At 43.9% G+C, this 13602-nt stretch overlaps 1 protein-coding gene across 4 annotated transcripts in view; it reads right to left on the reverse strand.

The window, feature by feature from the left end:
- LOC115205850 (leucine-rich repeat and calponin homology domain-containing protein 3) overlaps positions 1-13602 on the reverse strand; it is a 79535-nt gene that overhangs the window by 16091 nt on the left and 49842 nt on the right. For 3 of the 4 annotated variants that reach the window (XM_029772230.1, XM_029772227.1, XM_029772226.1), the window contains exon 14: positions 5705-5758. The exons of the other annotated variant lie outside the window; for it this stretch is intronic. In XM_029772230.1, coding sequence (XP_029628090.1) covers positions 5705-5758 — 54 coding nt within the window. The remainder of the gene's footprint in view (positions 1-5704; positions 5759-13602) is intronic. 4 annotated transcript variants of the gene reach the window in all.

Here is a 13602-nt window from a genome sequence, read left to right on the forward strand (position 1 = left end):
AGAGGTAGCCTGACTGCCATTAGGTACCGAGATGAGATCCTCAGACCCCTTGTGAGACCATATGCTGGTGCGGTTGGCCCTGGGATCCTCCTAATGCAAGACAATGCTAGACCTCATGTGGCTGGAGTGTGTCAGCCGTTCCTGCAAGAGGAAGGCATTGATGCTTTGGACTGGCCCGCCCGTTCCCCAGACCTGAATCCAATTGAGCACATCTGGGACATCACGTCTCGCTCCATCCACCAATGCCACGTTGCACCACAGACTGTCCAGGAGTTGGCGGATGCTTTAGTCCAAGTCTGGGAGGAGATCCCTCAGGAGACCATCCGCCACCTCATCAGGAGCATGCCCAGGCGTTGTAGAGAGGTCATACAGGCACGTGGAGGCCACACACACACTACTGAGTCTCATTTTGACTTGTTTTAAGGACATTACATCAAAGTTGGATCAGCCTGTAGTGTGGTTTTCCACTTTAATTTTGAGTGTGACTCCACATTCAACTATGTAAAGAAAAAAGTATTTAATAAGATTATTTCATTCATTCAGATCTAGGATGTGTTGTTTAAGTGTTCTTTATTTTTTTGAGCAGTATGGATAAAAATCGTCCAATTAATCGGTCCTCCAATAATCGGTACCGGTGTTGAAAAATAAATCGGTCGATCTCTAATGGATTGGATTTATACACACCTAGTGTTTTCCTACTAGGTGCTCAAAGTGCTTTACATTGTACAGGGGAAACACCTCAGCTCACACCTGGGTGATGCCACGGCAGCCATTTTGCAAGAGAGAGCGCACCACACATGTGCTAGCCAAACCCTAGCAATCACCTAACTGGCCCTGGGCCAGTGTTTAGCAACATGCTTTAACACCCAAAGTATAAAGAAATAAAGAGAAAGACATGGCAAAGGGAGGTTGAAAAGAAGACGTGCAAGTTTGCAGAACCTGCAGTAGACACGTGGGGACGATATCTATGGACATCCCAGACCCGGATAGAGACTGGGGTGGGGGGGACAAAAATATAAAGGAGAGAGACAAGAAAGTAAAGCCAAAAGGTGGATTGAAGGATTTAAAAAAATTAAAATGTAACTCAAGAAAAATAAGATAAAGAGACTATTAAATGCTGAGAAAGATAAAGTGAACATTGAGTACTATTCTGCTAATTGAGTAAGCACAGTGGAAACAGCATGCTGCAAAGGTAAGGGCAACAAAACAACAACTGTGTTTGCGTCTGTGTGATGGTACACTACATGACAAAAATGATGTGGACACCTGATACAACAGCCTCCCCTCTTCTGGTTAGGCTTCCCACTAGATGTTGGAACATTGCTACGGGGACTTCAGCCACGAGAGCATTAGTGAGGTCGGGCACTGACGTTAGGTGATTAGGCCTGGCTTGCAGTCGGCATTCCACTTCATCCCAAAGGTGTTCGATGGTGTTGAGGTCAGGGCTCTATGCAGGCCAGTCAAGTTTTTCCACACCGATCGACAAACCATTTCGGTATGGACCTGACTTTGTGCATCCGGGCACTGTCATGCTGAAAAAGGAAAGGGCCTTCCCAAACTGTTGCCACAAAGTTGGAAGCACAGAATCTTCTAGAATGTCGTTGTATGCTGTAGCGTTAAGATTTCCCCTCACTGGAACTCAGGGGCCTAGTCCAAACCATGAAAAACAGCCCCAGACTATTATTCCACCTCCACCAAACTTTACAGTTGGCACTATGCATTGGGGCAGTCCTCCTGGCATCCACCAAACCCAGATACGTCACTCCAGAGAACGCGTTTCCACTGCTCCAGAGTCCAATGGCAGCGAGCTTTACACCACTCCAGCCGACGCTTGGCATTGCGCATGATGATTTTAGGCTTGCATGCGGCTGCTCGGCCATGGAAACCCATTTCATGAAGATCCCAACTAACAGTTATTGTGCTGACATTGCTTCCAGAGGCAAATTAGAACTTGGTAGTGAGTGTTGCAACTGAGAACAGACGATTTTTACGGGCTATGCGCTTCAGCACTCAGCGGTCCCATTCTGTGAGCTTGTGTGGCCTACCACTTCGCGGCTGAGCCGTTGTTGCTCCTAGACGTTTCCACTTCACAATAACAGCATTTACAGTTGACCGGGGCAGCTCTAGCAGGCAGAAATTTGTCGAATGGACTTATTGGAAAGGTGGCATTCTATGACGGTGCCATGTTGAAAGTCACTGAGCTCTTCAGTGAGCTATTCTATTGCCAACGTTTGTCTATGGAGATTGCATGGCTGTTTGCTCGGTTTTATTCACCCGTCAGCAGCAGGTGTGGCTGAAATAGCCGGATCCACTAATTTGAAGGGGTGTACACATACTTTTATATGTACACACGGTGCATTTGGAAGTATTCAGACCCCTTGACTTTTTCCACATTGTTACGCTACAGCCTTGTTCTAAAATTATTATATATATTTTTTTAAATCCTCATCAATTCACACACAATAACCCACAATGGCAAAGCAAATACAGGTTTTTAGAATTATTTGCAAAAGGTATTTAAAACCCCCCGGAAATATCACATTTACATAAGTATTCATACCCTTTACTCAGTACTTTGTTAAAGCACCTTGGCAGCGATTAGAGCCTCAAGTCTTCTTGGGCATGACGCTACAAGCTTGGCACACCTGTATTTGGGGAGTTTCTCCCATTCTTCTCTACAGATCCTCTGAAGCTCTGTCAGGTTGGATGGGGCGCGTCGCTGCACAGCTATTTTCAGGTCTCTCCAGAGATGTTTGATGGGGTTTCAGCCTGTGCTCTGGCTGTGCCCCTCAAGGACATTCAGAGAGTTGTCCCAAAGCCAGTCCTGCGTTGTCTTGGCTGTGTGCTTAAGGTCATTGGAAGGTGAACCTTCGCCCTCCAGTCTGAGGTCCTGAGCGGTCTGGAGCAGGTTTTCATCAAGGATCTCTCAGGTTTCCCTTGATTCTGACTCCCAGTCCCTGCTGCTGAAAAACATCCCAACAGCATGATGCTGCCACCACCATGCTTCACCGTAGGGATGGTGCCAGGTGTCCTCCAGACGTGACGCTTGGTATTCAGGTCAGAGTGTTCAATCTTGGTTTCATCATACCAGACAATATTGTTTCTCATAGCCAGAGTCCTTTAGGTACTTTTTGGCAAACTCAAAGTGGGCTGTCATGTGCCTTTTACTGAGGAGTGGCTTCCTTCTTGACACTCTACCCTAAAGGCCTGATTGGTGAAGTGCTGCAGAGATGGTTGTCCTTCTGGAAGATTCTCCCATCTCCACAGAGGAACTCTGGAGCTCTGTCAGAGTGACCATCGGGTTCTTGGTCACCTCCCTGACCAAGGCCCTTCTCCCCCGATTGACCAGTCTGGCCGGGCGGCCAGCTCTAGGAAGAGTCTTGGTGGTTCCAAACTTCTTCCATTTAAGGATAGAGGCCACTGTGCTCTTGGGGACCTTAAATGCGGCAGACATTTTTTGGTACCCTTCCCTAGTTCTGTGCCTCAACACAATCCTGTCTCTGAGCTCTACAGACAATTCCTTCGACCTCATGGCTTGGTTTTTGCTATGACATGCACGGTGGAAACATCAAGGATGATCAATGGAAACAGGATGCACATGAGCTTAATTTCGAGTTTCATAGCAAATGGTCTGAATACTTTTGTAAATATTTTGAATAAACTTGCAAATATGTGCCTTGTCATTATGGGGTATTGTGTATAGATTGATGAAATTAACATGATTTTTTAATCCATTTTAGAATAAGGCTGTAACATAAAATGTGGAAAAGGTTTAGGGGTCTGAATACTTTCCGAATGCACTGTAGTGTATGTTTGCAGACAGCACATGTACACCATTTTACATTTTAGTCATTTAGCAGTTGCTCTTATCCAGAGCCACTTACAGAAACAATTAGGATTAAATGCCTATGACTTGGTTTGTTTGTATGTATTGCTGTGTATCATTAATCCAACCATGTGTGACTGTGTGTGTATGTATGCTGTGTACATAGTTGCTCTCTAAATGTGCATGTGAAACAAGTCAAATGTTTGTGCGTGTGTAGTACTGTAACCAAAAGTGTTTCACCTGCTTGTTAGTGCCAGGCCTCCTCTTTATAGTGTTGGTGTCAGTGTCTATCTCAAACACCATGCGAGGCTGGTACTCGCTCTAACAGTGAACCAGCCGGAGATGGGAAGAGAGAGAGACAGAAAAGAAACAAATACAGAAATAAGGGAATCAGAAGGGAAAGAAGTGGAGGAGGAGAAGGAGGGGTTAAGCCAGGACAGGTGTAAGCTGGTTACAATGCGCCAGGAAGACGAAGGGACCTATTTGCTGCGCCCATGGGCTCTCCATACAAAATTAGTGAACTATATAGGGAACAGGGTGCCATTTGGGATATGACCGTTGTCTCTTGAACAGGTGAATGAAAGAAAGAGTTAGAAAGAAGGGGACAGGCAAGGAATCCAATAGCAGCAGGTCATCTAATAACTATACAAACAGCATTTTTACACTATCGTGCTGACCCAAATCATACCGTGCTGGTGTGGATATTTACATTTTACATTTCCTTAAGTGAGCCGAGGGGCATGGTTAGCTCGCCATGTCCTGCCCAAACCAGGCTTTAAATAAGCTGTGTGTAACAAAGCAGGCTGATCCTTGGGTTAGACCATACTGTGCTCAGAGAAAAGTGAGCCAGAGGAGTACAGTTTGGGTCAGAGGAACGTTTGTGTGAAAAATGTATAATAGCCAGGGCTGTGTTCATTAGGCACTTGACAGAAAATGAAAAAGAGCGTTTCATCTTAGTCCCACTTGGCAGTTTGGTGCGTAATGAAAACGTCACAGTTAGATATTCTACAAGTCTGGAACTCTATCGGAGGGATGAAACACCATTCTTCCATGAGAAATTCCATCATTTGGTGTTTTGTTGATGGTGGTGGAAAACACTGTCTCAGGCGCTGCTCCAGAATCTCCCATAAGTGTTCAATTGGGTTAAGATCTGGTGACTGAGAGACACACACACACACACTTTAAACCCCATATGCTCCTTTGAGACCCCTCTTTCAAAGTCAAAATAATGGTTATCTGGGCATTTTTATACATGACCCTAATCATGATGGGATGTTAATCGCTTAATTAACTCAGGAACCAGGCCTGTGTGGAAGCACTTGCTTTCAATATACTTTGTATCCCTCATTTACTCAAGTGCTACCTTTATTTAGTCAGTTACCTGTAAGTCTATAGATTGTGTGTAGCTATATAACCATTCACACTATAAATCAGACAAGAGTGTCAATCCAACCCTGGAAGACTAGTTAGAAAAGGAGGGAGAGGACTATGAAAGGTTATTGGGTGTTGACGGGTGGGTAGAGGACAGAAAGAGAGCAGGTAACACCCCATGTGAGGGCGACCGGGAATTGCAGGGGGGGGGGGGGGGGGGTCGCGAAGTATATCTTTTTTTATTAAGAGTACAGATTATTGTATGGAATGATATACAAATGTTTGAGAAATATTACTTGAAAAATAAAATTGTATTGAGTAAATACAGTATTCATTGGTTTCTTTTCACTTTAATAAGAGATGTACATGCAATGAATCGAAGGTTATTTGTTGATGTAAAATCTAAATTGACCACTGTTTTAAAATCAGTGGAGGAGGAGTGAAGGAGTGCACACTTGTAGGCAGAGAAGGGAAGAATAGAATGGGAGCACAGCCCCGGGGCCTTACCATGAAGAGGGCCGAGTCGTCCGTGTGGGTAGAACGCCTGGAGTGGTACGTGTTCTGGCAGGGAGGAGTGGAAGAGAGGGAATGAGGACAGAACACACAGGGAAGACAGGAGGTGAGGGTGGAGAGGAGGGGGAGATAGCTAGGATATATAGCCAGGGCTCCAGACTAACATTTTCCCCTGGTGTCACTGACATTTTCAGTTGGTGGCACCAGTCCAAAAATGTGTGCCACGTCACACAATGGAATATATTTGAGTCAGCACCTTATAAAGTCATTCACAATGCTTTATTAAAGAAGTGACAGTGCTAACAACTTTTCAGCCGAATCTCAGAGTTCTAAAACCGGACCAAAGCACTTGGGTTATGCAGAAACAGTGCCAGTAGTAGTTGGCTAACACCAGTCGGTTCGAGTCCTGAATGCTGATTGGCTGACAGCGTGGTATATCAGACCGTATACCACAGGTATGACAAAACATTTATTTGTACTGTTCTAATTATGTTGGTAACCAGTTTTTAATAGCAATAAGGCACCTTGGGGCTTTGTGATATCTGGCCAAGATACCATACATGAAGGGCACTTTTTGGCATTTGCTGTATGATCAACGAGAAACTCCATATTGCAAATGTACGGTCCCTTACTTGACATCCGCGAATGTTTGTAAAATAGTTTTTTCCCCAAAAATGTTACAGATCCAGATGAATCCGTTAACCTCTCTGGCGCATGTGGGACGAACTCGTCCCACCTACGTAACAGCCACTGAAATCCAGTGGCGCGATTTTTGAATCGTTAGAAATACTATTACTTCAATTTCTCAAACATATGACTATTTTACAGCTATTTAAAGACAAGAATCTCGTTAATCTAACCCCACTGTCCGATTTCAAAAAGGCTTTACAACGAAAGCAAAACATTAGATTATGTCAGCAGAGTGCCCAGCCAGAAATAATCAGACACCCATTTTTCAAGCTAGCATATCATGTCACATAAACCCAAACCACAGCTAAACGCAGCACTAACCTTTTATGATCTTCATCAGATGACACACCTAGGACATTGTGTTATACAATACATGCATGTCTGTTCAATCAAGTTCATATTTATATCAAAAAACAGCTTTTTACATTAGCATGTGACGTTCAGAAAAAGCATAACCCCCGCAAACTTCCGGGGAATTTACTAACAGTTTGCTAAATTACTCACGATAAACGTTCACAAAAAGCATAACAATTATTTTAAGAATTATAGATACATTACTCCTCTATGCACTCGATATGTCCGATTTTAAAATAGCTTTTCGGATGAAGCACATTTTGCAATAATCTAAGTACATAGCCCGGCATCACAGGGCTAGCTATTTAGACACCCACCCAGGTCAGCCTCCACCAAAATCACATTTCCTATAAGAAAAATGTTCTTACCTTGCTTGTTCTTCGTCAGAATACACTGCCAGGACTTCTACTTCAATAACAAATGTTGGTTTGGTCCCAAATAATCCATCGTTATATCCAAACAGCGACGTTTTGTTCGTGAGTTCTAGACACTATCAGAATGCAACATCACTTTCTCGCGCATGGCGCATTGGCGTGACAAAAAAATTCTAAATATTCCATTACCGTACTTCGAAGCATGTCAACCGCTGTTTAAAACCCATTTTTATGCCATTTATCTCGTAGAAAAGCGATAATATTCCGACCGGGAATATGCATTGAGCCTAAACAGCCGAATTAAATTTCTCCTCAGGAGCGAATCGTGCACGCGCCTCATTCAAAGGTCCTCTGATCCGCCACTTACCAAAGGCGATAATGTGTTTCAGCCTGAGGCTGCCTCATCAACCTTCAGGTATTTCCCGGGTTCTGAGAGCCTATCGGAGCCCTGGGAATTGTCACGTTACAGCTAAGATCCTTACTTTTCAATAAACAGATGCAAGACGCACGACTCCTTGTCAGACAGGGTACTTCCTGCATGAAACCTTGTCAGGCTTTTGCCTGCCATAGGAGTTCTGTTATACTCACAGACACCATTCAAACAGTTTTAGAAAATTCAGAGTGTTTTCTATCCAAACCTGAACAATAATATGCATATTCTAGCTTCTGAGGTGGTGTAGGAGGCAGTTAAAAATGGGCACATATTTTTTCCAAAATTCTCAATACTGCCCCCTGGGTGTGGTGTCAGAATGATATCTAATTGGCTGATAGACGGTGACTTGCTGGATGACATTTGTCCATTTGCAATATGTTTAAACAGTGATAGACCATCACCAAATTGAGATTCTGAAATCAACACCAACGAGCGATGGAGAGGAACCAGAATCACTGCCCAGTATCCCGAGTTCATCGGGACAGTCAATTTCGCATTCCTGCAGTATTTTTGAGCATGTCAAATTGTTGATGGTAAATGTCCATTGAAACATATTGCTAATGTAAAGCCGTGCACCTGGTGATTGGAATGGGTTACCAGGAGCACATTTTTAAAATGGTTTTTAATGCCTTTAGGGGGGAACAATGGGTCTACGGTTGGGTAGGGAGCACCCCCCCCACCCATGCCCATCCAATAGGGGGCGCCCCTGGTCATTTTGGACGTTTTTCAAAAAAAATCGATAAAAAAACAACAGAGTCCCACTTCTCCCTCATCATTTATGACAAATCTAGGTTGATTCATGGCTTAACATAGTGCTATATATCATTTGGGCAGTATAAATGTCATTTGGACAGGGTTCACAGACTTTGGGTTTGGAAACTGACTTCCTATGATCGTACATGGCAAATGGGCATAACATCCTGATTTGGCACTTTCAATACTTTCATATTGCATTTGGACATTTCTTATGGCATTTGGCAATGGTTCACTGACTTTTTACTTCGACTTTTGACTTCCTATGATTTCATATTGCAGATGGACAAAACATATGCCTTACGGACAGGTAAAAAAAATAACAAATTATGACAATAAAATATGACAAAAGTATGGTCATACAGATCTTATACATGTATAATTGACCTCCCCAAAAATTTCAGAATTTCAGAAAAACGGCATAAAAATTGATTTTAAACAGCGTTTGACATGCTTAAGTACGGTAATGGAATATTTAGACATTTTTTGTCACGAAATGCGCTCGCGCGTCATTCTTCGGATAGTGACCTGAACGCACAAACAAAACGGAGCTATTTGAATATAACTATGGATTATTTGGAACCAAAACAACATTTGTTGTTGAAGTAAAAGTCCTAAGAGTGCATTCTGACGAAGAACAGCAAAGGTAATCCAATTTTTCTAATAGTAATTCTGAGTTTAGTGAGCCCCAAACTTGGTGGGTGTCAAAATAGCTAGCCGTGATGGCCGAGCTATGTACTCAGAATATTGCAAAATGTGCTTTCGCCGAAAAGCTATTTTAAAATCTGACACCGCGATTGCATAAAGGAGTTCTGTATCTATAATTCTTAAAATAATTATGTATTTTGTGAACATTTGTCATGAGTAATTTAGTAAATTCACCGGAAGTTTGCGGTGGGTATGCTAGTTCTGAACATCACATGCTAATGTAAAAAGCTGGTTTCTGATATAAATATGAACTTCATTGAACAAAACATGCATGTATTGTATAACATAATGTCCTAGGAGTGTCATCTGATGAAGATCAAAGGTTAGTGCTGCATTTAACTGTGGTTTGGGTTTATATGACATATATGCTTGCTTGGAAAATGGCTGTGTGATTATTTGTGTCTATGTACTCTCCTAACAATCTAATGTTTTGCTTTCGTTGTAAAGCCTTTTTGAAATCGTACAATGTGGTTAGATTAACGAGAGTCTTATCTTTAAAGTGGTGTAAAATAGTTGATTGTTGAGAAAATTGAATTGTGGTATTTTAGTTGGTTTTGTATTTCGCGCCGTGCGATGCCATTGGCTGTTGGCTAAGGGTTCCGCAGGCGGAACGTCTGTCCTCAACAGGTTAATAATACCATTTTAAAGGAAACACTTTGAAGTATGTGAAAATGTGAAATTAATGTAGGAGAATAACACATTTGATCTGGTAAAAGATAATACAAAGAAAAAAAATGTGTTTTCTATATATTTTTTGTTCCATCATCTTTGAAATGCAAGAAAAAGGCCATTATGTGACTTAGGACTCTAGGCACAATTTAGATTTTGGCCACTAGATGGCAGCAGTGTATGTGCAAAGTTTTAGACTGATCCAATGAACCATTGCATTACATTTCAAAATGTATTAAGTCTGCCCGAATGTGCCTAATTGGTTTATTGATACATTTTCAAGTTCCTAATTGTGCACTCTCCTCAAAAAAATAGCATGGTATTCTTACACACACACACACACACACACACACACACACACACACACACACACACACACACACACACACACTCGACAGGCGGGGGGGGGGGGGAGTACACTGTCTACCAGTGTGCGAGCTAGCTAGCTATCCCACCTGCTGTGTACCGGAGTCCTAGTTAGATAGCTAACTAACTGCTAACTAAGTGCTAACTAAGTGCTCTTCGCTAATGCCTGCTGAAAACCTTGCCCTCGCTGTTGTTAACGGAACTGCGGGAAAACAGTGATCGACAAACAGGGGCAAAGGACACTGTCCACCGGTGTCCTAGCTAATGTTAGCTAGCTATCTTTCCCACCATCTGTGCACTGGAGTCCTAGCTAGTTAACTAGCAAGCTAGCACCCAGTGTCCTTTGCTAACACTTGCCCTCGCCATTAACGGAACTGAGGAAAAACAGTACCTGACAGCAGGGGTGAAGGACACCGTCTACAGTTGTCCTAGCTAGTTAGCTAACGGCGTTGTCGCCCGTGCATCTTCTTCTGTGGGGTTTATCGGAAGTTGGCATCCAACGTTAAGTTGCATTACCTCCACATAGTGTACTGGAGCACTCCCACCTGTGTATTGGAGTACGATCTTAAAAATGGACCAATAGAAGTATATAGAGGGATTCCTACAGATACGGGAACGCCCCGAATTGCAGGCCGTAATTGCACCCTTCTCTGTCTTCCTACTAAGGAGGAGAGAACGGTGGAGACTTGAGAACAACTCAAGGAATACGTCATTGCCCTCATCCGTCAGATGCACTCCACACCTACGGTACATCCCAGGGACACACTGCTTAATGGCAGGGTGGTTGATTGTGTTCCCTTAAATGCACACACCAGCTGATTGAGGGAGCGCCGGGCCCCCTTTATGCACTTCTGTTCCTACTGGAACATCCAGCTCCTCCGCTGCGCGATATCAGAGAAGACCAGCGTTGTCCAGGGAAACATTCGCACCCGTTGGTGCGGCAGATATACCTGTTGGTGTATTCAAGTCATTTCCACTGAGGTGGATGACTATGATGTCAGGGGGAGTAGTAGCACAGGACCTCTGCTAGTGCAGAACACCGAGTAGTTTGTACCACTTCATGCCTTGCTCTCTGAGCCACCTAATGTGACAGCCAATAATGTATGTAAATAGTTAATGGGGGGGGGGGGGCTCTGGTACATCCTGCAGTGTGTGTGTGACGTTTGGTGTGGCGTTCTTTTATGTTCTTAATTTGTACACTTTGTTTGTAAACTATCTGCCAACCATGGATTCACAGTGGTGGGGTGTTGGACTGATCTTGTTGATCGTGTACATACCCTCTACGAACGGACTAAATTATGAAAACGCTGCTGGCAGCGGAATCCAATACAGCAGGGAGTTCTTACTACAATGCAACTCAAACGCCATGGATATCCCAATGGACCATCTAATCCCTGATTGACTGTAAATGGATTACAAACCCAAATGCAAACCTGGAAAACGAGCGGGAATCAGACCAAGACATCAAAAATGAAAGAACAAACTCCCCTAACCCACCACCTTGCTGATCAATAGCCAGTCACTGAGGGGGAAAACGGATGAGCTGTCAGCGAATCTGCACTTCCAACACAAATACCGGGAGGCCTGTTTGCTGTCGTTTACTGAGACTTGGCTGGATGACAGAGTCCCGGACAGGGAAGTGGAGATGGCCGGCTTCACATTGGTCAGAGCGGACCGTGATCTAATAGTCACACCGAAACATCACGGCTGGCGCGTCTGCCTGCTTTCTGTCTCACTGCGACCCTACTATCTGCCCCGTGAGTTCCCCCAATTGTTTGTTACGGTTGTGTATATTCAACCTAAAGCTAATATAACAAAGGCATCAGAGATTATTTATAATCTGTCACAGAAACTGGAATCCATCTCCCCCGACGCACCTACATTTATTTTAGGGGATTTTAACAACTGTACTTTGCACAAAGTCCTGCGCACTTACCACCAGTATGTGAAATGTCACACTAGGAAAAATAAGACTCTTGATTTGTGCTATGGGACAACACCAAATGCATTCTCTGCCACCACCAGACCTCCACTGGGGACATCAGACCACAATGTTGTCTAACTCAGGCCAATCTACTGTCACCTCCTGGAAAGGGAGAAACCCACAGTTAAAACTGTCCAGATCTGGAAGGACAACAGTACCACTTGTCTCCAGGGGTGTTTTGACTGTACTATGTGGGAGGTATTTGGTCTCCAGGGGTGTTTTGACTGTGCTGTGTGGGAGGTATTTGGTCTCCAGGGGTGTTTTGACTGTACTATGTGGGAGGTATTTGGTCCCCAGGAGTGTTTTGACTGTGCTGTGTGGGAGGTATTTGGTCTCCAGGGGTGTTTTGACTGTACTGCGTGGGAGGTATGAGGACAGCAGCTCTGATCTTGATGAACTCACAGACGTTTCAGACTATGAAAACGTCTGTGTTGAGTCAGTTGTGCCTACTAAAACCTGTAAAATCTTCCCTAACAATAAGCCTTGGGTATCAAAAACAAATCAAAAATCAATAGGAAGAAGGCAGTTTATGCTGAGGGTGATAGACAGGCTTTAAGAGATGTACAACGTGAGATCAAAAGACAGATACTGGTGGACAAGGAGGCATACATGCAAAGGGTGGAGAGGAGCCTCTCCTCAGGAAACTCAAGGGTGGCCTGCCATGGGATTAAATCCCTGGCTGGTGCCCCCCACACAGGCAGGGGAAAAACCATGCTGACCTTGGGAGACATGAGGGCCAGAACATGGCTAATGAACTGAATGTTTTTTTCTCAAGATTTGAATCAGACAACTTTGTGTCGGAGGTCAAACAAATGGAAGCATCATTACAAATGTTTGAGAGAGTTGTTGTTAAACAGTCTGATGTTTTGAAGTTGTTCAGGGGATGTAACACATACAAAAGCCCAGGCCCAGACAAAATAAGTAGACATGTGTTAAAGCACTGTGCTGAACAATTTGCTGGTGTTTTTGCAGACAATTTCCAATCCTCACTCAGCCAGCAACACGTGCCAGTATTGTGGGAAAACGCAATTATACCAATTCCGAAAGCTTCTAATCCCTCTGTGCTGAATGACTACCGCCTTGTCTACCTTAGTAATGAAATTAGTAAATTGTCACCCAGAAGCTCCTCCTCAGCCCAGCAGAGGAGTTGATGATGCCATTCTTACTCTCCTCAACATGGTCTACAGACATCTAGAGGGTGTACTCTCCTCAACATGGTCTACAGACATCTAGAGGGTGTACTCTCCTCAACATGGTCTACAGACATCTAGAGGGTGTACTCTCCTCAGCATGGTCTACAGACATCTAGAGGGTGTACTCTCCTCAACATGGTCTACAGACATATAGAGGGAGCCAAATCCCATGTCAGAGTTCTGTTTTTTGACTTTTCTTCTGCCTTCAACACCATCCGGCCTTACATTCTGGCACAGAGACTAATTCGGGACTTCTTAGATGGGGGGCTGGTTTTGTGGCTGTTGGGCTTCCTGAGCCAACGGTCACAGCGGGTCAAAATAGGTCCCCACATGCCAGACATACGCAACACCAACACAGGCTCTCCTAA

This window comes from Salmo trutta, chromosome 13 (genome assembly GCF_901001165.1).
Source record: "Salmo trutta chromosome 13, fSalTru1.1, whole genome shotgun sequence".
Taxonomy (NCBI): Eukaryota; Metazoa; Chordata; class Actinopteri; order Salmoniformes; family Salmonidae; genus Salmo; species Salmo trutta.